General features: G+C 39.8%; 1 protein-coding gene and 1 long non-coding RNA gene across 3 annotated transcripts in view; one reads left to right on the top strand and one right to left on the bottom strand.

Annotated features, from left to right (window-relative positions):
* LOC123813115 lies at positions 1-23,027 on the bottom strand. The gene is made up of 3 exons (XR_006784644.1): positions 22,354-23,027; positions 16,350-16,450; positions 1-1,113 (listed from the first exon to the last, which is right to left on the bottom strand). It is a non-coding gene; the product is annotated as an uncharacterized LOC123813115 (long non-coding RNA).
* Positions 23,028-24,970: 1,943 nt separating this feature from the next.
* The window catches only part of ARID2 (AT-rich interaction domain 2), a 163,675-nt gene continuing 160,662 nt past the window's right edge, over positions 24,971-27,983 (top strand). For both annotated transcript variants that reach the window (XM_045830159.1, XM_045830158.1), the window contains exons 1-3: positions 24,971-25,216; positions 25,330-25,423; positions 26,499-26,596. In XM_045830159.1, coding sequence (XP_045686115.1) covers positions 25,125-25,216; positions 25,330-25,423; positions 26,499-26,596 — 284 coding nt within the window. In that variant the 5' untranslated portion in view covers positions 24,971-25,124. The remainder of the gene's footprint in view (positions 25,217-25,329; positions 25,424-26,498; positions 26,597-27,983) is intronic.

Here is a 27,983-nt window from a genome sequence, read left to right as displayed (position 1 = left end):
TGAGCTGATGATTGCACACAAAACAGCAATTCAGTACAAAGCAATTCTATATGAGGTTGATACAATGATTGGCATAACTTTTGGCTGATCTATTTGAATGGTAAATTTTAGAGCAGAGTGGAGCAGGATAACAAACTCAAATAGGTTTAGTGGTGAGGAAATTAACCTGAGTGTCAAGTGGCCAGGTGCAGGATAATAGGAAATGGTGAATAAATAAAACATTTTAAAACAAGGTTCTGGAAAACAAAATCTATCTATTGTTGAACTTGGTTTCTAACTAAGTCACTGAGAGTTGGAAATAATAGCATATCCATATAGGATACTTACTAGATGTCTATGAAATCTGCATTTAAAATTCAAAGGACATTTAAAACATTTACCAGGCCTTCATGTCTTCAGCTAGTTCTTGCTTGTGTTTGTCACTATGCTGAAAATGCTTAGTTTCCCAATCCAATTTGAATAACAATTTCTGAATTAATTCTCAACTTTTATAAGTAGTTCATTCTTTTGAACAATAATCATTACTCAAATTTTCCTCTGACCCTGATTTTTGGAGAAATGCTTTCTCTTGGTCTTTTACTATGAAAGAGCTGTTAAAAAAAAATAGCTTATCTAGTCAGAGGATATATTATGAAAAGCATAAGATCTGAAACAAGGGAACTGACCATTGCAGGGAGACAGCATTCTCACTTTGCGCTGTGCTGGTCAGACACCATCTGGTGCAGCTCAGTGTGGGTGTCTCTGTTACTAAAGGGAAATATTGTCAAAGCATAGGGCCCCAAATGGCAGTGCTGCCATTTCCCATGATTTCCAGGTTTCTCCGCTTTTAAAGGGAATTTTCAGGTTCCTGCACCTCAATCCCGCCCTCATTCCCTTATCAAGTCTTAAAAGTTGACTTGGCTTCAGTGACATCATCCAACAATTCCAGTCTTCTCTCTCCTCCAGATGCACCTGTGTCCACATAGTTCTAGTTGATGAAAGAGACATACTTCTCCTTCCTGCTCAAGACACATTGTTCCACAAAATGTCACCTCTTCTGTCTTGTCAGGATCCTGTTTCATTATTTATTTATATCTATTCTACATCTTCAACTCTCTTTCCCCAGGCTCTTTTCTGTGGACAAAGAAAAAGATCAAGTCTCCTGGATCTTTACATACACAGACCTACCCTCCCCACTCTAGCTTCTACACTACCTTTCCTCCACTCTTTACAGCTTCTGAAGAGGGAGCCTCCAGGCATGTCTTCCTCACCCACTTCCTATCTTGACTGGATAATCTCCGGGGAATCTAGATTCTGGACCCTTCACCACTCTGAAACAGCTCTTGCCCAACAACTTCCTTGTTGCTTAAAACAAGGAACAATTTTATCTTATCATTGGAGTATTTGTGACTCATGACTTATTTTAAAACTCTCTCCCCTTTTAGTTCCTGGATTAGGGCTATTTCTTGATTTCCCTCTAACATGTCTGGACATTCATTCTCAATCAGTAGTATGAGCTCTTTGATCACCCCTTAATGTTGGCCCTCTATACATATACATGTGGCTTCAATTGAGACCTGTCCACAAATCCCAAATCTGTAGCCCTAGACCAGCTATAAACTCCTGATATGAACATTCAAGTGCCTAGCCTTTCTCAAGCTCAACATGTCTACCGTTGAATTTACTTGCCTCTATCCATTCTGTCTATGAACCAATGTCATCACTGTTCACTCATTCATAGCAGTCATTTAAGAATTATCTATGATATTTCTTACTTTCCTCCTACATTTTTTGGTCATTAAGCTCTAATTCTCTCTTGAATCAGTTTTCTTTTCCCCTACATCACTGCTTGCTTCACTTAGGACATTTCCCAATAGTAACATAGCAATAGTATCCTAACGGGTTTTCCTACCTTCTCCCTTGTCCACTGTTTCTATACTACTGCCAGAGTGATTTTACCAAGTTGAAAGTTTAATTGCACAGCATGCTTTTGATAGTTCCTCATTGCCTTCATGACACACCTTTAATTACTTAGCAGGGCATCCAATGCCATTCATATTTTAGTTGTCCTGAAAGTCGTCAGTCTGAACAACTGAACTACCCTGAATGCACCATGCTTTCTCACCTCTTTTCCTGAGTTAGGAGCGCCCTTTTTAACCCCACTATCTTGTCCTGTGCCACTGACTTCAGATGTGTCCTCCTGCAGGGTGTTTTCCTAGCCTCTCTAGCAAGATTAGGTATTTCTCTGGTATATTCCCATAGCACTCTGTGTTTATTTCTTTTAGGGCATTCATATAAATCTGCAACTGCTAATTTATGAACCAGGGTCCTTCTTTAAATACAGGGATATAATAATAGCTAGAACTTGTTGAAAGCTGTGTATCAGGCCTTGTATTGAGTGCTTTGTCTACATTATTCATTTAATGCTCACAATTCTAGGAAGTAGGTACTAATACTACCCTTGATTCCCAAGGGAAGAAATTGAAATTAGAGAGGTTAATCAACTTCCTTAATGTTGCAGAATTATATCCTAACCTTTTTGAGGGCAACGATCATGCACTTATTGTCTATGAAGAGAACTTGATTGTTCTGCAACTGATGTTTATGAGTTAAATATCTGAAGACGACAAAACTTGGACCAATGAATAGAAATTAAATAAAGGCAGATTTTAGTTTAGTATATAAAAGACTTTATATTAGCTAGGACTAGCCAATGGAAAGGATGACTCAAAAGATAGTTAGAGGTGGCACTCATCACACTGAAGAGTAATGTACATTTACATTTTCCTCCTTGTAAGAGCTATATCTTACTCTGCTTTCATTCCAATCTGACCAAGAACTAGAGATGCTCAGCAGATGTTTGTTGAATGAATTGAATTGAATTGAAAGGCCCTGAAAACTAAAAAGTAGTTATTTACCCTTTATATAGTCCACTGGAAATTTAAATCCCATTGTTCTTTAATTCTTTCCACTATTCTGCATTTTCTTTCCCAGGAGCTTTGACAGTGAAGAGAGAACAGGAAAAGAATTTAGAAACTTCATTTGTTGTTTGTAAAATTCCACCAGGCTATAGGCCCTGTGAGGGCTGGAACATATCTTTTATCGTCGTATCTTCAGCCTAGGACATAAGAGCTGTTTAATGAATGTTTGTTGGATAAACACACACACACCCCAACATGTGCTCTTTACTCTCAGATGGGTATTATGGAATCAGTCATATGCTATATAAGAAATTTCTGCATTAGATGGGACATTGGACCAGACCACTATTGGTATACTGGAAAGCTAAATTATATGTTTTATTTCCGAAAGTGAGATAAATAGAGGAGGGAAGAGATGAAAAAAACACTACATCACCATCATCATTTCCAAGACGAAGGCAAGATTCAGAGTAGTAAAATTCTCCTCAATGATCCAGATAGGTAGTAAAGAAACAGGAGGCTGTGTGACCTCTGAGGTTCCTGCCAAATTTAAAATAATTTTGTTTTTATTTATGGATCCTAAATATCAAATTGAGAAGCTGTATTTTAAGACACTAATGGTTAGATCTAGAATTCACTTATTAAACACAACTGTAGGCACTGAGGATACAGTCGTGCATCTATCAAAAGAAACAGGGAACTTAACATAGTGGAGTTTACATTCTAATGGAGTGTGGGTGTGGCAGAAAAAGAGAAACAGGTATTTCAGGTAGTGTCCAAAAAAGGTAATGAGAGGCCAGAAAGTGGCAAAATTAATAGGACAGTATTACGGTGGTTATATTTTGAAGAGCTAGGCTCTTTGTTCATTGGTATTACTCAATGGGCCTTTAAACAATTCTGACATGTATATAAACTACTAAAACTTCTCTTAAGTATATCATACCATTTTTTCTTTTTAAAAATCTTAAACAAGTCTGTGAAGATTTGTTTACCTATGAAGAAGCACATCAATTTTTAAAATTAATTATTTATCCTCACCTGAGAGCATTTTTTCACTGTTTTTAAAGAGAATGAGAGGGAGAGGGAGGTGGGGAGAGGAGAGACAGACAGACATCTATGTGAGACAGAAATATTGATTGGTTGACTTCTTGTATGTGCCCCAACCAGGGAGCAAACCCACATGCTGGGTAATGTGCTCTTCCTGGGGAAAAAATCGTGACCCTTTGGTCTGTGGGACAAGGCTCCAACCAACTGAGCCACACCAGCCAGGGCACACATGTCAATTGTATCACCTAATTTCCTTTCCTCCCTTTACCTCTCTCAAGTCTATTGGCAAACTTTTAAAACTCTTCTTTAGTCTTTCCCTTTTCATTCCTTCAATAAACCAAAATATTCTCTTCATATTTACCAAGCAGTCTTCATCTAATTTAAAATATCCTGATTTTCCTTTTCCTCCATAAAGTTTTTCCTAACCTAGTATAAATGTCACATACTACACATTAGGAATTTTACAATTATAGCCAAGATTTAAAAACTAAGTCATAAAACAGCAAAATATGTAGAAAAGGATTATAAGTGAATTTTATGTTATATTTAAATTGGTTTACCAATATTTATCTTTATCTATAGCTTCAGTGCAAGACCTTGAGAATCAGACTATTTTTTGAGCTATGTTTTATGCTTTCTAACCCTGGGACACACAGGCCCTAATTAACATTTGATGTCTCGACAGGTTCAGATCCAGATGATAGAGATGATTTATCTGCCTTTGTGGAGCCAATATATGGGAATCACATACAAACACCCATGTTTTTATTTGCTTTCAAAGAACTATAAAGACCAAATTTGCTTTTAAAAATACAGTTCCTTATAGGAAAGGGAGAAACCAAAGACTCATGTCCAGCACGGGCAGAGGGAGGCAAAGGGGAAAAAATTGGGACAACTATAACAGCATAATCAATAAAATATACTTAAAAATACATTTCTTAAATACTTATTCTTAGGAAAGGAGTATTTTTTAAAGACCAATGAGGCTATATGTTCTTTATAATCACTTTACGTGTATCTTTTGACCTAAACTCTAGGATATACTTTCAGCAGTTATCACTTCAAACTTATACAGCACCTTGTACACCTTGTACCTAGGGTTCTCAAACACTCTATGATTCCATAGAAAATCTTTTTCTTATCTAAAAGAGAAATAAAGTAGAAACATAAAATTGCTTGCTCAATAATTTAAAGTAGCCTTGACTGTGTAGCTCAGTTGGTTAGAGCATTGTCCTGATACAAGGTTGTGGGTTTGATTCCCAGTAGGGGCACATACAAGAATCAGCCAATGCATGCATAAATAATTGGAACAACAAATCAATATTTCTCTCTCCCTTCCTCTCTTTCTAAAAATCAATAAATAAAATTTAGGAAAACAATAATAAAGTTATATTAAAACTGGAGCTAGCAAGATCCAGAACTTCCTATTTTAGTTTTGAACTACTTTTGTATATTTAAATATTTACTATTGTTAGAATTATCCTAAATTATAATAATTACAAAGAAACATTTTAGCTCTAGGGTTTGATCATATTGAAAGAAATATGAATTTGTTCGCTTTACGCAAGAAGCATGAGGAATATCCAAATGTTTAATATAACATTTCCTTTTAACTGTAATAAATGACTACGATGGAAAAATAATTATTTTATAGTGCTGAGTCTCAAGGAACATCAATCTCATGTCAAATAAAATAATTTTGACTTTTTAGAGCTGATTCAATCATCTAGGAATGACTGAATGAAATCTCATACATGATTGTGCCTGGCATGGGGTAGGCGCTCTGCACATGGTTAGATCTGAATCCAGATTCCATTCTTTAAGAGAATTCATATGATCCAGGATTTCCTCTGCTCAGATACCTGATGCCACGACTGAATCAGGAAGTAGTTAAAAAGAGCTATCAAACCAATGCTATCCATCAAGTGCATCAAATGCTATTCAGGTCTTCCAAGTAATGAAATAGAAAAATGAATGAGAGGGATCCAAGATGGAAGCTACACTCACTTCACCCTGGTGCTAAACTGGATTTACAGCTAAATTGTAGAGCAGTCAACATGAATGACCAACTGCAAGACAGCTGAACAGGAGTATTATATCCAAGGATTTATGGAAGAAGCTACACACACTGGTAAGAAGGACAGAGACATGAGGAGGGCTGGTGCCTGCACCCAGGTGCAGAGGCTGAGAGGCTGGAGGGATATATTAGCTGCAAAAGTGCCCCTGAGAAGTGTGGGTTCTCAACCAAGGCTAGAAAGTCAAGCCTGTATAGCATCTGGCAGTGAAAGTCAGTGGCAACTCTGTCTGCTAGAAAGAGGAGGGAGTCTAATAGAATCCCAGGTGTTCTCCTAAAGGGCCAATGCACAGGAGCTCACTCTTGGACACTTACCCAGGGTTCTGGTAGAGGGAAGATGACTCAGGGCATAGAGAAGCCATAAAAAAGATCTACGTGGCATGGCTGCAAAGAGATCTGGAGGGTCAGCTACTGAAATTGCAGACTCAAGTCAACATCCCACATTACCCTCCACTGCCATCTTCCAGGGTTGGGAACTCCTATTCTTAGAGCTCCAGCTGTAGTGAGTGCACTAACCTGATCCTCCAAATACTGGTGATACCACCCTGCCAAACTGGAGTCCAGCAGAAGGGACTGTTGGCTGCACCAAACAGGGACATGGGATGTCCTCTTTTTGTGAAGTAACTATAGGCAGACTCTCAGATGGTCACTAAGCTATTTGGAAAAGGGTCAAATCTTCTCCCCTCCCATGGGTTCTGCAGGAGCCACCCCCAAAGGAAGATTCTCTTGTTAGAGTCTCTGGCAACAAGGCTGCAGAGCTAAGAAAAGGTATGCAGCTTGCTCCCCTGCCATGGGCCTGTGCCACCTCCAAGGAGGGCTCTTTCCTACATTCCATAGCCCAGCCAGTGCCACCCCCAACAGATGGCTTTCTTGATCTGTTTGCTCAAGTCTCAGTAGCCACATCCTGCCAAGCTTGCTCCTGCAGTGGGGATAGCTGGCTGTACCCAACCTTATGTTCTGCTGTGGGAGCTAGAGTTGGAGATTATAGCAGAGACTAAGTAGTATGGCTCTGGAGGAGGGGCCACATTCTCTCTATTGTCTGACCGTGTGGCCTCCAAGTAGGGGACCCATTAGCCCCATCCTCCCATCCCAGTCATCCTGTCTCCCTGAGCTTGAGCCATGTGGAAGGCTCAGCGCAGCAGAGCCAGCTTGGGCCCAGTCCACAGCATTTCTTCATAAGACTCTGGAGGAAATCCAGGCAACTTCAGGGTGTGGGGCATAGAGTAACCAACAGGTGGACGCCAACCTCAGGGAGCCATCTGCCTGCAGTTCAGAGCTTCGGGAAGCTGATCCTGGTATACAGCCTGGTCAGCTTCCCACACACCCAGGCCCAGTAGATGCAGCCACAAACAGTGAGTAGTATAATAGCTCCAGACAGGTACCTCAAGGTCAGTCACACACAATATCTGACATTGACCTGCACTGGAGCCCTGGCCAAGGGGCCAAAACCAACACAACGAGTGATGGGCTTCAAATCACACCAGAGTTCGACCCAACTAGCCCCACAAATGGCACAGCCAAGGTGGGAACAACTCTGCCTCAGGGGGTAGCCCCTGAACAGCAACTCATACATAGTGAATGAGGTCTACTCATGTCGTCAGCCAACATGAGGGTTAACTCTACCTACAAACTGGCCAGCAGCATTCAGGACTCAACTACAAAAGAAGAGGGCACATAACTCATACAAGAATCATTTCTGGAGCGCCAAGCTCAGGTGATCTAGAAGACTGTGCCACTGAGACCCACAAGGAACCTACAGCAGAAAGCTATCGTAACAAGTTTGGGATTCAGATCGAACTAATACACAGGGACAAACAAAAGACAAAATGCAAGACAAAGAAATATGCCCCAAATGACACAAGAGAAATCCCCAGAAAGAGAATTAAATGAAATGGGAGCAACCAAAATACCAAGTGCAAAGTTTAAAACAATGGTTATATGAATGCTCAAAGACCTTAGGGGAAAAATGGATGAATCTCAGATTTGAAAATCACGTTTTCAAGGGAAAAGATTTCAGACCATCAATGAGATTCAGGAAAATATGACGGGGCAGCTGATGGCAACTGGGAGAACTGTGTGAGGTCCCAAGGTGCCTACTTTGAAGGGGACTGAGGCACCACTGTCCTATGTACAATGCTTCCTTGTATCTTGTTCAAGAACTGTCTCTATTTTTCATAGTACATGGCTGGATACCTTCTGGACAGGATACACACATAGTATATACAACACATAGACCCAGACAACAGTGTGGTGATATGTACAGAGAAAGGGGGGCGGGAGACAGATGGAAGTGGGTAAAAGTGGAGGGAATAGGAATGAAGAAAACACTTTATTTGGGGCGATGGGCACATGACGCAGTGTGCAGATGATGTTTTTTGAGTTGTACATGTGAAACCTCTATAGTTTTGTGAACCGGTATCACCTCAATAAATTCAATTGAAAAAACAGAATGATTACTTATACAGAGGTATCTTGGTATTCGTCATTAATTTGATCTGAGTGGCAAGTAAACAACGAATGATGAAGCAGTTTCTCTTGCAGGGTGGTGGTGTGACGCATACAAGTTCTAGCAAGTGCAGCGGGAGGCGAGCAAGCACTGAGAGCTAAAACATTTTTCATTGTCAAAATGCAACGAGTACCAGGTTTGATGTGTTCTAAAGCTGATGAGTACTGAGGTGTAACTGTACATCTTTATAGCACTTATTTGATATTAGCTATCGTTGTACATTGTTAACTTTTATGAGTGTAAACTTTTTGAAGATAGTACATAATAGGCACTTAATATTCATTGAATGAATAAACAGAAAAACATCCAATGAGGCTATATTGCTTACACAATGACTGGGTACTCTGAGAAATTCACTACTGACAAAAAATACCATTTAAATAAACACACACAGTTATGTGTGCTTGTGTATAAATTATATAAGCAAACGCAAAGGTAGATTCCTACATGTTTCCTAGAGCTGATTTCTAAGCTCTATATTTTATGATAAACTGTGAACTCTCAATTATTATAAATCATTGCCTGACAGCACCAGACCAATGTGATATTAAATATCAGCCAAACTGCTTAGTATTAGGAATATAAGAACAGAATTCATTTTACTCTTGTACCAAAGCAAGGTGTTGTGCCTTTGAAATAAGTCTACAATAGGAATATTAGGAGAATCCAGATGAAAAATGGGGCTTTGAATGAGAAAGAAAAAAAAGAAATCACACTAATTTGTTTAGAAAAGAAAATGCTAGTGAAAAAGTACATAACATTCTGAATTATTCCATTAGATGCAAGGGACATCGTGAAGACGCCTAAAATGTTATTTCTTTAAACCCAGTATACCAAGTAATGTGTGCAAAAACACTCCTCCTATTTCTCTAGGTTGTACTTCATGTTTTAAATTTAGAGACAGAGGGAAGGATGAGATAATCAAAGGTAAGGAATATGAGGGCCAGAACATATGTTGCATATTTATTTAGTTTTTTTAAAAGTGTTTTTAAGCAGCCATTCCAAAGAGGAATGATCTATGTCAAAAAAGTGACAGAAAAATGGTGGTGATAAATATTGGCCACTGTAGTATGGAGGCCAGCAGAGAGAATTCGAGTGCTGAGGAAGCAGGATTACTAGAATTGACCCAGGCAGAGTTTGGGTGAGTCTTGGGAATCAGTCTAGTTCTCACAGTTGTATTTCTGCACTATTTCTCAAACACCTATCCTTGTCTCCTTTTATTGTGTTAATATGGCCCTCACTTTGTCTCTTGTTATGTTGTGATAGTGGTTCATCTATGTTCCTTAGTACTACTAGTCACCTCCTGTTCTCAACCTATGTCAAGATAATTGTTTTTACCAGTTGTGCACAAGTAATAATTTAAAAAGTCAAACATGTGTTTAAAAAGCCAAATCTGTGTCTATCTGTAATTACCTGTAATTTTCTTTCTTGTATTCCCACATGCTTAAATTGAATGGAAATGACTGCAGAAAAAGTTAGGGCCTAGGAATGGTATCCTTGCATATGAGACCTATGTACATCTACCATTTATATGGCAAAAGAAAAATGGCTGAGAAATACAGCCTTCAGGAAAGAAGTCTAAATTCCATAAACATAGATGCCTTTTCCAGACTGCCCACAATGTAGCTTTCTGGTCTCTATTCTTTTTCATCTCCACCACCTGTAAAACGGGCTCACCTGCAGTGGGGTAGTCATCATTGCCAAAACATACCATATCCTTTCATACCTCTGAGCCTTTTAATACCCCAACCCTACCTTTCCTGTCACCAACTACGAACATTATTATTGTAAGATATACTCAAGTACCTTCTATTCTATACAACTCCCAGACTTCCTCAGGCACAGTCAACACCTCCATCATACTCCCCAATCATACTATAGTACAATTATTTCTAACTCCACCACTCCTTCCCATTACCCATAAACTCCAACACTTTAAAAAAGGTCCTGCACATCCTTCAAACAGCTTCTCATCTCAGCACAAGTTGCCTGGCTGATAGCCTTCAATCAATGGTAGTTTGAATAGAGACAGAACAACAGCAACAAAACATCTGGTTTTCAAGGTCATAAGGAACTCTCCTGTTATTTATGAGATAAGACATTCATTAAAGCTCCTCCATGAATATTTTTGAAGGCCTTCAAGACAGAAAATCTTAACATTTTTATTACTAACACTTTTCTGTATCAGATAGCTCTTGTTCAAGTTCTCTCTTACATAGGAAATTCTTACAAAATTCTGCAAAAAAGATGCCAAAATTGTTAAAATACAAATTGCACACTATTAAGGGTTCTTTAAAATGCATTATAATCCAATTAAGAAAAACATGTTTTTGCTAGACGTCCCAAATGTGTCCATCTTGAGACAGATTTCATGATCAGACAGGAGTATTCTTTCCTGTTTTCTCTTTCTTAAAGTTCAAATAATTTGTTCATATATGTTTCCTTTTCCTATTTGCTCCTGACACTATGACTATAATTTTAAATATGAATTAGATCTCCAATTGAAATCTATAAAACTTTTTGAGCACTTTCAAAGCCTATAAATTTCCAAGGAACCACAACTTTCTCTTTCCCCTAATAAGGAAGGTGCAAAGTTCACTAGACACACTATAAATATGCATATTTTGTAACTAAGACCTTCCAAAATGCCCTCCTTTCACAGGTCTGAAGGCTTATTACTACTTGCACAGAAATGAAGTTTCTTCATTTTGGTATATGTATACTTAATACTCTTTAGCACATTCAGGAAATCCTCAAGAACTCTAAGGAGCCTCTGACTATGCGGCAGGACATCTATGGGAAAACACTAGAAGATCTATAATATGGGGCAAAAGGAAGTGAAGGATCCATGAATTCTGGGAAACTATATGGACTCCAGATAGGAATGGGAACATAAATAGACAAATTGTCTTCTTGGGAGGTAGGAGTTCAGAGTGAAGAAGGATAAAAAAAAGTTTCAGATTCCTAGAAGAGTAAATGTTAGGAAGAAATGAAAGGAAGGTGCCAGTGAATTTTCTGATTTCTGTAGCTAGCACTATTGAAGTGCTTCAAAGTTTACAAACAGATCTCATACATGGTTAGGTCTACATCTCTTCAACAGACATAAAAAATAGCTGGTTACCATCTTAAATGTAAAACTACAAAACAGAACATTAAAGAAATTCTAGTTCTTCTAAGTATAGAGAAAAAAATAACACATAAGAAAATACACATTATTTTATAATCGTTCACTTTAGCAAATCAGAAGCTTAATTGAGCTCATATTTAAAAAGAGATTTACAAGAGTTACTAGATTTGCCCTGGCCAGCATGGCTGAGTTGGTTGGGCATCATCCAGCAAGGCAGGTCATGGGTTCAATTCTCTGCCAGGGCACATGCCTGGGTTGCAGATTCAGCCTCCAGCCGGGGCATGTATGAGAGGCAACCATTGGTATTTCTCTCACATGGATGTTTCTCTCCCCTTCTCTCTCCCTCTCTTCCCCTCTCTCTAAAAATAAATAAATAAAATATTTTTAAGAAGTTACTAGATTTATATTAACTTATTCAATAATATATACTGAAGATTATAGTGGTTACATGTAATGTGAGTTTGCAAAAAATAAACAGGGGCCCTTGCCCTCTAGCAGTTCACTCTCTAGTTAAGGATTGTGAACTTTTGTTTCAGATATGCATATGCCATTTGTAACAATATAAGGATGTGCAAAAGTAGGTTTACAGTTGTAACACAAATCATTAATAAAGTATACAAGGCTAAACCATGTTTCACGGACCCACAACTGTAAACCCACTTTTGCCCACCCCTGTATTCAGACCAGCACTTCCAAGTTTTTCCCACTGGAACACCGATCCCATCACAAGACCAGGTATGTTTGGAAAGCAGCATAGAGCCAGAGGATAACATAGAAGGATACTGAAGGCCCTGAGAAATCTTGTTGAAAATTTTAACTTTGCTTAACTTGATTATTTTTCAAAATTATATAACTGCATTTTTTTTTTTTAATCTAGCACCTATAAACAGATCAGGGCACACTTTGGGAAATGTTGATTTGGGCAAACAGTTTTTAAAATATACTCTTACATGTTTCCAAAGGCAAGGAAAACACAAACTTTTAATATTTTTCACACTTTCAGAAAATATATGAAAGATAGAGAAGTTTCCAAATTCTTGGGAAAGTAATATAAAAATAATTAGAAGGATGGGGTTAAGTGATTGGGGAAGAATAAAAAATAGAATAGCTTTTTCAACCCCACAAAAAACTATTCGTAATTTTAAATAATGTTTTATAAAGGCTAAAAAAATCCATTGTATTTTAAAAACAGGTGATTTAAGTATATAATGCTCTTACTAAAAATTTACTCTTATCAATATAGATGGTTTAAAACAAACATATCAATCTGCAATAAATTTTACTTATAGTCTCAATTACACATAGAGGTGAGGCACTACATGCTCCACATTCCATCTGTTAACATTCATTATCTTTAAGCCCTTTTATGGATTTTAAGTTTGTACCTGCTCTTCTCTCTTCATAAGAACTAATGGAATTCCAGGATTTAGTCACTTCTAACTGCAGTTTAGAAAAATTTTTAGCAAGATTAAATAAAAGGGGAAAACATACCCTCTTCCCTATTGCTGCTGAAAAGCAGAAAGAATAGAATTTATCAGTTTTATGATAAAGAATAGAAGAAAATTCTATTCTTTATCATAAAACTGCCCTTGCAAATATCTTTCAAAAAATGTAGTCTTATTAGACAAATGCATTTCAGTATGGCTATATCCTGTGAATATAATTAACTTTAAATTCTGTAATTCTGATTGGTTATTGGATGTAATAATTTGTAGCCTTGTTAATGATATTTAAAATAACATTCTATTTCTGCAAGTTTCTTTGCAAACTTAAGTTGAGGGAAAAATCATTGGCACATCCCTGTTCTTGCATATAAATGGTCACACACACACGTACATCTTTCTTATTTAAAGGAAAAATTTTGACTATCATCTTGTTTCGATTAATAATAGGGCTACGACAAAAAACAAACACTCAGAGAAAATATAAATTGGTCTCTCGTATGCAGTCTGTTTTCACCTCAAGGTAGTAAAGAGCTTTGCTTTCTCCACATTCTTCGTAGGTGGCAGAAAGTGCTGTACTCACTGAGATTATTATACTTTCACTTCTCAAAAGTCGTAACTGATTCTCCTCAAGCTTTTGGGAAGTTCTTGCAGAAAATTATAAAAACAACAAAGGTTCATCACTTGTGGAAGAACTGAAATATCTAGTAGTCCTTATAGTCTCTGGAGCTGTGCTACTACAAAATGTTGTTCATCTTACTAAACTAAGGCTGTGGCGATTTCTAGTTCAACAGGCATTGCTCCGCTTATCTTTATTAACCAATTTGTTTCCCCTGCTAACTCATTTAGATGTGATTCTTTTTTAAGATCAGGCCATAAATTAAATAGAATAAATAAATAAAATCATTCCTCCAGGAAGCCTTAGGCAAATATTTAGGTTGACATTATATATCAATGATTTTCAACCTTTTTCATCTCATGACATACATAAATTACTAAAATTCTGCAGCACACCAAAAAAAATGTATTTTTTGCTGATCTGACAAAAAATAGCTGTAACTTTGTTTTACCAAAAAAATAAAAAATTACCTACCCTTTTTACTCCAAAGTGACTTTTTAAAAAATCAGATGCCTACCCTTGTTTATAAGGATTTCTGGTAACAAGAATTAACCAATTAGACACAACCTTATTATGCAACGTGACCCTAAGACAAAACTCTATCACATGACCTATATGTATTTATGGTTGAAAATAGGAATTCACAACAAATGGCTATTGGGTTGGCTGTTGTCATTCCTTTATTTGACAATTTGACAACCTAAGGGAAAAGGGGTCAGTGCTTCTGACTAGTCAAGTATTGTTTTAAAATTTCTTGCAAAACACAAGTGTGCCGCAGCTGTTATATATGTTTTGTTCATAGGATATATTTTAGTGATTATGTGTACTTTTGCAGAATAGACAGACACATACTTATATGCAAGAGCTGATTGTTGACAAAAGCCTTTATTGCTAAAACCTCACAAGACAACATTTTGTCTAGTGATAATAACCAGTGAATATACTTTTTAAGACAGATTGTAAAAGGAGGTTATATATGTAAAGTCCTACAGAGTTAGTCTTTCCTGTTCTTCCATCTAGAAACAACAGGGACAATCTAACATCTACGTGGGATTCTGAAGAAGCGGAACCAAAGTGGCCAGGCATGCTGCCCGTGTTTTTAAGAAACCTGGATTAAAAAAACAACTCAAAATATTAATGGTCTACAAGATTTCCAGGTATCCACTGCAACCCAACCCCATCTAGGTTTGTAAGTGGAAAATTTGGCCTGAACCTCACATAAGGGGGCTATTTCAGATCTTCCCGACTACCTGTCAGGTACAGTGGTCTTCTGTTTTGGATCTATACTTGATGTTTAAGATGAATATCTCATCCATTAAACAATTTACTATTAATTTTTGGTTTCTTGGACCCTTCCCACTTGAATCACAGGCTACTAGTGGCAGCTTACAGATAGCTCTTGGTAATGTTGGTTCCGCCTACATAGTTAGTGGACCTTCTGTCCTAACCTTGGCCTTCCAGTGAAGAAAATTCAACCTCATGTTTCATACATGTCTGAAATTCTTCCAGACCTGTTCCAAGAGAATCCATCATGAAACAACTAAAACTACAGAAGGTGGTACTTAACTTGCCTGTCAACAGTAAGGTCTTGCCTCTCACTGCATTCGATGGCTCTTGACTTGATTATAATTTGTCTACCTTAAATACAGCCCATCTTTTGCTTTTATGCTTTGAGGTTTGGCCTCGGCCACTTCTGAACTGGGTTCAAAGACTACAGAACTTGGGAAAGGAGAGAAACACTGACACGAGAGAGAAACATAGATTGGCTGTCTCCCATATGCGCCCATACCAAGGACTCCACACGCCCAAACTGGAGACTGTATGTGGCCCGACTAGAGACCGAACCTGCAACCTAAGTATGTGCTCTGACCAGAAATGGAACCCGTGATCCTTCAGTTGTGGGAGACAGTCCAAATGAGCCACACCAGCCAAAGCAAGACTACAGAACTTTTAATGCAGATCTACTGCTGAAAATCTTTTTGCAAGGAACCTATTTAATCACTTTTCCTCTTAGGAAAGACATCCTTACTTGACACTTATCAGTCAACACAAGAGAAAGCAACTGCTAACCTCTCACCAAAGAAGACAGGTAAATGACCACCCCTAGAATGAGAAGTGTATAACACTGAGCAAGCACTGTGAAGGTTGTTACTTGCTGGACTACCTTTTCTGAACTTTCTGGTTTTGTTATTGAGTTTCAATTATAAGGTGAGGAGCATCTACTACCAAAGACTGAGTAAAACTAACTTTACTAAATATAATGGACCTTTGCTATGGTAACTCAAAAGATACACAACATATTCCTTAACTGTAGGTTTCTTTCCAATTACCACACACACTAAGGGAGAAACCCTTCTTGCAGTGTCTTTTGCCTCAATACGTGCAATGTTTCAACAGCTGGAGGTAAAAGTCATTTTTAATTGCCAGAGTACGGCACTAGTTTATCATGATAAAATTTGTGGGAAAATATATGGAGGTACCTGCCTTTTATTTAGTGGTTGATGTCCTCAAATTCTTACACTATGTTGATGGGAAGTGAGCTGTACCAAAGAAAAAAAAGCTACCTGGTACTTTGATTCTGGGTGAAACTTCTTGCTTTAACTCGTGACTTTAGGAAAGAATATGATAACTTACAAAGACACCTTTTTCATTTGTTGAGGTCATGTGCATTCATGGTCACAGACATGTGGCCTGGCTCCATATCTTCCAATACTTCCTGGGGGAAATCGTCACATCTGTGAAGCACAAAGGTTTAGGGAAATAATATTCCCAAGTAAAGTTATACACAATCCCAGAAAGACCAAAAACTATTAAAATAAGGTAAGGACAAAACTACTTCTCTAAATCTGCTCACTGAGAGGATGGCCATTGCACTAAGATTATATAGAATCACATGGCTCAGATTTCATCTTAGCCGGCAAAGATAGGATGTATGCTCTCACTAGGAAGGAATTATGCCCCCGTGTTTTTGGCAATTCAAGCTATGTCAGAAAGAATTTGCCAAGTTGCACCAGGCTGAGAGCCAGGGCCTATTTACATGGCTGGTAGCCTTTTATAGGACATGTAGCAGTTATAAAGTAGTACAAGGTATTGTGAGACAAAAAATGTTAGCCATATGTAGCAATAATATTGTTAAGTTGTACCCTTAAAAGACTCATTTGAAATGTTCTCACCTGGTTGCTAAACAAGTAGTACACACTGGCAAAGAAAGTCTAAGGAGAAGTGATAAGGGAGTTCCCACAGATTCTAATTTAAGATAAAGTATTGCCCAAGCAGACCCAGACTGCACATTTGAGCTCAGTTTTCCCAATAATTCCCTAAAGAAAGGCCTTTGAGTTCATTTTACTATAATTCTATTTTAATTTTCCTTATTTTCTGTTACTGTCACTGATCAATGGCTTCTGTTTAAACTTTTATATACTACTCTTTAAATAATAAATGATTTCAATAAATTTATGGTTTTATGCACATCTGCTTAGCAACTATGATTCTGGAAATTGGATTTTATTAGCAAGGCAAAAAGTACATTTAGTAGAAAAAGCACTAATTTGTAAGCCACAAGGCTTACTGTAAAATGTTTACCTTTTAAGAATGAGCTCAATGTATAACATAAATCAAGTGCATCAGCCTAATTATTAGAGTCTGAGTAAAACACATATTTTTCTCTCAAATATGCCCTTTCTATTTGATCCAGTGGGGAGTGGGCCAAAATCTTAATGTTAACATATATGGAAAATATGAACAAGTGCTATTTTCCCTTCCTTCAAACAATGCACAGAATTGTGGATTTTAAATAATAAATATGCATATAGTAATCTACATATGAAAAAGGGCACAGAAATAATTAATGTATTAATAATATCCATTTATCAATTTGGAATATGCACAGCTTAGGGATGAAGTAGTTAGCATTTTTAAAAATAAACTACGCTGAACTGCAATCTGATGTAATACCCTTTAAATTCCAATTATCATACATTGGGTCCACAAATAAGCTACAGGAACCTGCTGTGGGATAAAGTAGCCCCGCTGATAGATCTCTTAAAAGCAAGGTCTGAGTCAATTCTGAGGTACATTCCACAGAAGCTGCAGCAAAGTGCAGCAGAGCAAGTGAGTACAAGAACAGGAAAATGGCAGTGTGTCCTAAACACACCATTGGAAAGATTCTGATCAGTGTCATCTGTGAACACAAAGTACACACAACAATGCACACATGGATAATAAATTCATATAAATCCCTAGGCATTCCCAATTAGTTGAAGGCTTATGTTTGGGGCTTATTTTTAATAAATGTAATCTCTTATCTGTACATTTTCAACAGAGGACAAATTGAAAGTTAAATGCAATTAAACTGTCTTTAAAAATCTATTCTAGTTCTTCTTTAGAAACAGAAATAGATTTTTGCTTGTTTATTATAATTCTTAAAATTTGGTGAACTAAAATGTTATTCCTTAACTAAAGCTTCAAGCCCAGAGGCCAACGACACACAAAATAAAAAGCAACACCTCAGGCAATCCTCAAAACTTGTCACTAGCAAACAAAGCTTTAAGTTTTTGGGCATCACAGGGTTCTTTAAGATGTCATGGCTGCTGAGACTTTCTCCCTAGAAAAATGCAATAAACACATCTTGTTTCACAGGGTTTGCCAGCTACCTGAACACCATACAAGTACACAAATTGATTCATGTAGCTGGGAATATACATTCGGAAGTCTCTTTAGAAATTGATATTGAGAACAAGGATAAGTGAGGAAGGAGACTATCTGTGGTGGGCACAAATCCACTCAGGATTCTGTAGTCTGGGTATTATGACCATTTATGGTGGCCCCAACTATAATGGAGAAGGAAAACAATTGAGGTTAGCAAAAGGCTGTATACAGGATAAATTTAGTTCACTGGAAAGAGAGCAAATTCCTGCATAACCTAAAGAGAAGGAGACTTCTTTTCTATTTACAGACGAACAGAAGACTATCTTTTAACCAAATTAGCCCTGAGGAAATCTGTCTTTAAACGCAGTTAAAAGTAATAGACATTTGAATAGGACCTAAGCTCATATTTATTTAGGCTATAATCACTAATGGCTAACTGCTACTAATATTACTATTGCTAAAAAGTGGAAAATTTGGTTATAAAAATGTAACACATTACTCTCAAATTTTTCTATCTTTGTTTAAAATACCTTGAAGCCCTGTAGTTAACTGCAAAATGTTCAGTGAGTTACTTTGTACTCTTAAACAACCATTTATAAATTTCTCATGTACACTACCACACACAGATTATTCTAGATTGCTTTTAATTCACTTGTACATACTACAAATTATGTTAAAGAACTACAGAACTTTAAAAAAAAATGGTTGCCACTGAACCATTAGTTAGAACTGCCCTTAAAGTACAGCAATAAGCTTCAACAATTTACACTGGCCTTGGTGACTTTCAATTTTGATACTACATATGAATAGTTTGTGGTAAGTTTTTAGAGAAAAACAAAAGCTAAATAAATTACTATTAAATCAATACTACTCTGATTCTTGAATGTTACGAAGTTTTATGAAACCTAATTATTACATAGTTTTGCATTTCAGCTTAATTCCTATTTTGTTTCGACAACAAGATTGCCAACTCTTAAAGCTTTACAGCTATTCAAGAATTAGTTCTGCATTAAATACAGAATTAGTGTGACTTTGGGGTTTACTTTTATAAATAGTAAAATTTAATGTCAGAAGAGTCAATGTACCAAAAAATTGAAACAGAAGATCAAAATTCATGGAAACAATTCCTGTTTGTTTGCTCAGTAGTATATTTTTTTTACATTCACTGAACATCCCCTTGTCTTTCCCATAATTAAAAAGTTAATTATTATAATCAGATTTTTTTTTGTGGCTCTGAGTTTTCAAACAATGTGATTTAAATGTTGTTAATATTTTTACAGCACTTTGAATAACAATAACATTGATCCTAACATTAATATAACAGTTTTGCACATAATTATATTTGTCTCTATTCTAAACAAAAATTTGAATTTATGCTAAAAATTCTGCTTATGTATTAAAAATCAAGAATCCTACAGTCTGAATATTTTATTATGATCTTTTAAAGCTAGCAGTTAAAAAAAATCTAGTAATGGAGTAAAATTTCCTTGAGCGCTAACTCAGTTTCTCCTCTCACCTTGTGGCCAAGGTGGGCACTCAATAAATATAGAGGTTGGAAGAAGTCATTTTACAGATGTAATACAAATACATACAATAATTAATAATAAAAGATAAATGTTTCCCTGGGTTAGTATTTTGGCTTTCCTAGCTTTCAGCTACTAAACGCTGTAAACAAAGTATTAAACTACTATAAACTGTGATGATACTATAACGAGCACCTTTAGTTTGGGGCCTACTTTTCAACGATCAAGAGATGAAATTTGAAAAAATATAAGAATACAGCATCTTGAACCCATAACAATTTAAAACATTCATCATCATACAAGTGGCCTGAACAATTGATGAGACTAACTCCTAGTCAAAAGCACCTTTGGGAATGATGCTCCAAAGAATATTACAATTGGCTAAAATTTAATTTTTTGCATATGAAGTCTTATTAAAAAATCTCTAGTGGTAAATTATCCTTTTCTAAAAAATAAATTGCACTGGATTTATGTACAAAGCATAACCTCTAATATCTACTGAAAAGAAAAAAAGAAACAAAATAGCTTATCAGAAGTTTTAGGGATCAATCAGAAAGTTAGCCTACATAAAAAAATTACAGCAGTAAACACATAAGAGCAGCAAGTGGTGAAAGTGTTCTTACCTTTCTTCTTAAAATTCTTTAAAGAAATACAAATTTAAGTTCAATAGCCTTGTTCAGTCAATTCTTTTAAACTTTAATCTAAAATCCAAAAATTTCTCCAATGAATTGACTTATTAGTTCCTCAATTAAGTTTTTTCAGCTGTTGTAATCATATCCCTGACATGACTGATTTGAAATTTGGTAGTTTTCTTTAAGTTTACTTGAATGAGGGAATTTTAAACATCACAATTTCTTGGTTAAATATTAAAACTGATCAGGATCAGAGAGTCATATAAAATAACAGAAACTTCTAATTATGGAGTTCAAGGTTTGCATTTACCATAAAAAAAAAGCTTTGGATTTTTCACATCAAAAGCCTTTGTCAACATTTCTCATTAAAAGAGTAAACTACACAAAGTGAGTTTCAACAGTTTTCAGTTATTGGTAATTTTTTATAGGAATATTTTCCACTTGTTTGAAAATCATGAGGTACATTTTATTTATATCTTATCAAATTAGCTGGAGAATATCTATTGCACAACTGTGGGACATCTCAGACATTTCTTTTCCAGGATCCACTTGCTCTATGCTGCCCACTACAGGAAATGCAATTTGGCACAAAAAATTCTAATAACTCTGCACTAGGGTGACATTTTAGTGCAATCCCATAAAAATGTTCTCTGGGTACTTGGATGCTAAGACAAGGTATTCTTGCAAGAGATACAGACTGATTAGTGTAACCAAATTTATTAAATATAAAGAACATCAGTGGGAACAGACATGACCAGAGACTGTATCTTTGTAACCCACACACCAGGAGCAGCAACCAGGGTGTGGCAGAGGATGGGACATGGGACTCAGTGATTGAGACGCAGTCTGCAGAAAGACACAGTTCTGCACTAGAGAGGAAATATGAGGGTCAAAATAAACACACACAAAAAAAAACACCTAAAAAAAGGTCATATAAAAATACAAATGATTGCTTTAACTGGAAAAAAATTTAATTATTAGTGTAACTCATATTTAACTTTCATCAGATGATTTTTCTTTTTACTTAAACCATTTCTTTCCTCTTACAGGCAAATACCATTCATATTCAGTTTGCTCTGTCTTACATTTTTCTAGGCTTGGGGAAGTTGAAACACGTAGTAATCCGACAAATGTTAGTGTTTTTTCTTTAACTAGAGCATATCCAAAGTATTATGAATTTAAATTCTAACCATCAGGCATACTTTAGGAATCCATTTTTGAACATGGAAGGTTCCTGTGCAGAAATTTTTTTTCCGAGTCAACTTTCCAGTTACATATCACATCTTAAATTTCTATGAAAGGCATGAAAACGTTAGTACCACACTTCAGGTCTTTAGCCTTGGTACTGAAAAGGAAAACACACTACTGTACATGCATGTGTGTATACACACAAACATACTAATCGCAGTCAGTCGCTTAAAGTGGCAACCTCCGCTTGCAACATGAAAATATAAAATTTCACCCCTCCATTCTACCCTTCCAATAAGAAATAAATCAGGTATACCCACAGCAGAGTGGGATACTAGAAAAGACGTTTTAACGTCTAACCTGAGCCATTAACACAATCCCAGGTCCCGACTCGGACGACTGAAATTCCAGTGTACGAGCTTTCGTTCCCACTTATGCCCCAACACCACCATCCACAGCCCGGGTCCGCGCTGCGCCCACCCGGCACGCTGCGGCTGCGGGATCCGCGGGTCACCGGCTCCGGGCAGCACGGCTTCCCGGCTCCCGGCCGACCGCCAGTTCCCGGAGCAGGGCCTTCGGGGCTCCCAAAGCCTAGGACTCAGACGAGGGGTATCGACAGGGCCGTGAACTCTGTCATTTAAAAACTACCTAAAAGTCTCGCTGCACAAGTGGCCCGGTAGAGAACGCCGGTTGCGCCCCGTGTCGCCCGGTCTTCTCCCCTCGGAAAGGGTCGCTGCGGCCCAGGCGAGCCTCCGCGGCATCGCGCTCAGCTCCAGGCAGCGTAGAAGAGCAACCAAAGCCACCAAAGACGCCGCGGCATGTCCCGGGAGAAGTCAGCCGCAGCCTTCCCTTCTTCTCTCAGTCACAATTACCCTGGAGGCTTCTGGCGTTACCTTCAAGAAAATGGAAAAAAAGAGCGGGGAGATGGTGCTGGAAGTCGCTGACATTTTCCGTTGAATGAGATCCCTTCGACTGCATCCCTTAAACAGGCTTTTCAAACTCAGATGCATCCTCAGCGGTTTTCCATGTTGACAGATCTCTCGCCTCCCACAAAATGGGGCCGAGGAGGCGGCCGCTGTCTCCTCTATGGGCGCCGCCATTTTGTGAGGCGGCGGCGGAGCGGCTGCAGAAGCCCGGGGTGTGTGTAATGGTTGAATAGAATGACCCCCTCTAGGGAATCCCCGGCGCTGACAGTTACGTAAGGGGCCGTGCTCAAGTGCGGCGTTTAGGGAATCCGCACAGCCAGGCCAAGCAGCTCTGCGGCCCACATCTCCACCACCCCTAGGAGGACCGGTTGGGGCAGGGACTGGCGACCGGGTCTCCCCTCTACCCCGCCCCCCCCCTCGCCCTCGGCGCTGGCCGCCGTCTCCACTCCCCCGGCTGGGTCTCCGCCCCTCACTGCGCCCAAAGCGAATGCCGAGACATTCACTGGCCTTTGAGTGTCAGGAACCTCCTAGCCACAGCCTTATTCTGACCCCACTTAAGAGACAAACTTTACTTGGGAAATAAATTCGTTTCCTAGAGTGAGCACCGGAAGCATGCTGGGCTATGTTACATAATTTCTTTCACCACCAAATAATGTTTCCATTGGAACCACTACCTCAAATAATCCATCCAGACATTTACTAGCCTGTGACCTTGGGTTAGTCAGTGACTTTGCCCGTAATGGCCATCACTAAAATGGGAATGATGATATGCTTCATGTATTGTTAAGTTTAATTAACATCTGTAGCTAAGGGCCAACACCAAACCCCTTGTAAATGCAAACTTAGTATTTGTTGAGATGTTGGGTCTCCATTTAAGCAGCCTTTTTTTAATCTTCAAAAATACTTAAACGGGCATCGCATTTAAGACAGGTGAGAGAAAATAAAGAAAAACAAAGTTTTACTCATATTTTCAACGTATTTACTTTTAAGATACCTTAATATAAAAATATAAACGCTAATTATTGTCAAAGTTCAAAAGATTACTCCCCAACCGGTTTAATTACCGTTTGTATAAATCAGTATAGCATAATTTAGTTTGATACGTGAAACCAACCAAAGGCAAGATGAATTAAGAGCATTACTTTATTTTCACAGAACTAGGACAGTTCACACTGTTATTTAATTTATAGTTTGGTAAAGTAAGTTTGTGGATAATTCAATGGAAAATGTGCTAACCAGAAGCCCAAAATACTAGCGCAAGGCTCAGAAAAGCCGATTCCTTTAGATCTTTAAAAAAAAAAGAGATAACATATTGACTTTATTCCAATCTGTGAATGATGCGTAGCGTGAGCAGCTGCCCTTCTGAGGTTCGTTTTCCTTCCGAGAGCCACACCGGTTCAGTCGGGCGGGCAGAGGACTCCCAGGCAGCCCTCCCAACAGCTGGGCCAGGGATGCTAACATTGCCTCCGCCCCTAACCCTGAAACAACCGGTAGTGGCCGTTTCCCCGCGCCGCCCCCCTTTCCGCCGGCTTTGTGTGCGTGTGAAATGTGCGGCACATTGCAGATGAACCCTAAACCCGGCGAGCCGAGTCTATTGTTCCCCGCGAGGAGCTGCCGGGGCGGTGTGGAGCCAGACGCAGTGCCGCGGCCGGCCCTCGGGGGTCGCTGTGCGGCGCTAGCTGCCCAGCCGTGGCGGCGGCGCTGGCGGCAGCAGAGAAGGAGGCTGACGGAGAGGGAAGCGAGCGGGCAGCGCGCAGCGGATCGGCTGCCGCCGGTGCCTGCTGCTCTGGACGCCCCGGCCGCGGCGGCCGAGGCCGCGCATGAATGTGTGCAAGGGCCCCGCGAAGCTGCGGCCGGAAAACACGCTGTCGCCCCGCTTTCCACAAACCACCACACAGACCTCCCCCTCCCCACCCCCAGCCCCGCCTGCCCCAGCCCCGCCGCCGCCGCCGCCGCCGCCGCGGCCGCCGAAACTCCCGGGCCTCCAGCCTCCCCGACCCCTCACCGTCCGCTCGCCTTGCCCCTCGCTCGCTCGCGCGCCCACGGCAGCAGCACCATGTTGAATCGCGTCCCCGGGCTGAGCCGCCAGAGCCGGCGTAGCTGAGAGGCGGGCGAGAGCCGGGCCGCGGGGAGGGAGGGAAGGAAGGGGTGGGGGCCGCGCTCGCCCCGCGGCTTCGCGCGGATCCGGCAGTCGCCTGCCCCTCTAGTTTCGCTCCGATTTCTTTAAACTTTTTTAGAAATCCCCCTCCCTCCTTCCCTCCTCTCCCCCTGGCCTCCCGCTCCCTCCTTCCCCTCCTCCTCCTCCTCCTCCCCCTCCCTCCCTCCCTCCCTGCGCCGCCGCCGCCGCCGCCGCCGCCACCGCCGGCCCATGACTGAGCCCCGCCGCCGCCGGCCGAGGAATGGGCTCCGGGCTCTGGTAGGAAGCGCAGGGAGCGGGGGGCGCTTTTAAAACACCGATCTGGGTTTTTTTTTTAAACCTCCTTTGAAAAAATAATGGCAAACTCGACGGGGAAGGCGCCTCCGGATGAGCGGAGAAAGGGACTCGCTTTCCTGGACGAGCTGCGGCAGTTCCACCACAGCAGAGGGTGAGAGCAGAACCGGGGGGGCAGCGCCGGGCGAGCTGGGGCGAACGGGGCTCTCCCGCCCGGGCCGGCTCGGGGTCCCGGCTGACAAGTGCTGGGCTTTCTGTCTCCCGCAGGTCGCCTTTTAAAAAAATCCCTGCGGTGGGTGGGAAGGAGCTGGATCTTCACGGTCTCTACACCAGAGTCACTACTTTAGGCGGATTCGCGAAGGTGAGTGGAAGTTTTAATTTGTATTTCCCTCTCGCTGGCCTCCTCCAAAAAGTCTCCTTTGACCCCGCAGTGGGCGCTCGGGGCCGGGGGGGTGGCCCGCGGGGGCAAAAGGCGTTCTTTTCGCTCGCAGCCGGTGGCACGGAGGCGGACGGCGGCGGGGCTGTTTTTGGCCTGGTGGCTCGCGTGCGCGCGGCGGGCGCGGGGCTCGGGCGGGCGGGCGGCCCGGCGCCGGCTCGCGCCCTGCCCGCAGCCCGGCCGCCCCGGCGGGGTCTGAGCGCCACGGCGGGGAGTGCGGGCGTGCGGGGCGCCCGCCGAAGCCCCGCGCCCGCCCCGTGCCCGCGCCCGCCCGCTCGCTCGCGACTCAGCTCTGCCGCCGCTGCCGCTCTAGCACAGGCGGAGACACAGAGACACACAGACTCTGAGAGCAGTTTTCGTGCAACTCAAAATTAGCGCGGGCAGGTTTAACATCGATAATCGGCTGCGAAATGATCCCGGCAGCCGGGGGCACAGCCTCGGCCCCGTCGCCCTCGGTTTATACAGCTAACAAAAGAAACCAGGACCTGTCTCCAAATAGCCATCTTAGGCTTCAAGGCTAGGCAGAAGCTGTAGGCCTCAAAGAAGGGCCTATGGAGATGGATAGATCTGGGAGAGGGATCGGAATCGGCCCCGGCCCCGGCCCCCCCCCCAGAACCTGCGGACGTCGCTGTCCGGAACAGTATTGATCCTTTTGAACTTTTTTTTTTTTTTAAGTGTAAACGGACCGCGTTGAGATTTAAAAGGGGGCGACAGAGGGACTTGCGATTGGTTATTGTCCGGGCTTCAAAAACAAAACAAACCCACCAGACCCCCCCTCCCGCCCCCCCAAACAAAACAAGTGCTATTAAATACAAGGCTCTTGGGTGAAAACACAGTGATTAAAGCAGCCCTTGCTTAGTAACTCTTACGGATCGATCTGAAACACCCATTGATGCCTGAGTATCTACAGATCTCTGTAGAATGGGTATTTATTTCATAGTTAGGTTAGAGTTCTCTTGGATTGTGCATTTTCAGAAAAGCGTGGCTGTGTTTTTAACAGGTTTCGGAGAAGAATCAGTGGGGAGAAATTGTTGAAGAGTTCAACTTTCCCAGAAGTTGTTCTAACGCTGCCTTTGCTTTAAAACAGTATTACTTGCGGTGAGTAGTAGTGACTCTTGCACAGTATTTGGAAATAAGAGACTTGTGGGGATGTTTGTTTTTAGCAAACACACACACAGAACAAACCTTGCACACCAGTTTTATAAACTTCTGGTAATTTCAGTTTGGGAAACATAAAATATCCATAGAGTGAGGTTGTGGGATGGTGAAAATTTTCCTCACCTATTTTAAGATTGTTTACATTTTTTATACAGAATCATTACAGGTGACATCCCCCCCCCCCAATCTTGGTAAACATTCTTTTGTGACATTGTTATTGATTGCTTGATATCCAAAAAGGGGCAGAAAGGTGATGCTTAGTAAAAGAGTTAAGGTAGTTAATGAAACCTTGTATCTCTTTGGAAAAATTTTCTTTGTTTTAGAAACTTCTTTGCCTTTTTAAGATTTTTATAAAATGAAACCTCTTGTGTGGAACTGTGTCACTGAGTAGTTTTTCAGTAGAATATTTCTACATAGTATAACATGTTGGTGCCGTAGGTGACCAGAATTATTTTCATAATAATTTTTTTAATTTTCAAGTCACTTAAAATCATTCAAAAGGATTATTATATATTTAGGAGAATTTAGGGATACTATGAAAGAAAATACTATCATTTGGATTTCTGTTTATCACAAGATAAATTTCTTGCGTAGTTGGTATGTAATAAGTTTAGATGATATATTTTGTGATTCAACTTTATTTTTGTCTCCCAGTTTTTCTTTCCGAAGAATGTTTTTATATTGTAATTCATTAGAACGTCATCTTTTAATTTTAATGTTTACTTAGCCATAGAGGGTACTTAGTTGGTGGTTGTTATTTAAAACTAAATACTGCTCTTTATACTTACTACTTTTTAATACTGATATTATAGGATGGCCTTTTTTAAATAATGTGGCTTCTGCGTAATTTCAGTTTGGCATTTATCACTGCTCCAAATGTAATATCCCAGTGTGGATACTCAGTATTATGTTTAACATTCTGAAATAGGAATGTAGTAATTGCACAGGTGTCCTTTCTATTGGCCAGCATAGATTGACTTCAGACTTGAAGCTGAAGAGTTCACAAAACTTTGTGGGTAGTTACTGAGCTACAAAGAAGTCCAGAAAATATTAAATATGGTTAGTTATCTATTGTGTGTGTGTGATGGCATGTGTTAGAGTACATTTTTAAATAAAGTACTAAAACAAATAGCAAAGTAAAACAAAACCTCCAAACATTGATTTAGTAATGTGGTAAGAAGAAATTTTTATATTTATAGCGATATTTACTTTGTTCATTTCCATTTATAATATTGAGGGGAATACTGTTAATGCATGTCCTTGTTTTCAGTTTGAGTATTTGGATTTTAAACTGTTTAAAATACACATTTAAAGTTATGCCTGATAC

Source organism: Phyllostomus hastatus, unplaced genomic scaffold (genome assembly GCF_019186645.2).
Source record: "Phyllostomus hastatus isolate PE091 unplaced genomic scaffold, TTU_PhHast_1.1 phas_scaffold_93, whole genome shotgun sequence".
Classification (NCBI taxonomy): Eukaryota; Metazoa; Chordata; class Mammalia; order Chiroptera; family Phyllostomidae; genus Phyllostomus; species Phyllostomus hastatus.
The sequence above is the reverse complement of the archived record's forward strand: the minus strand, read 5'-3'. Positions and strand labels throughout refer to the sequence as shown.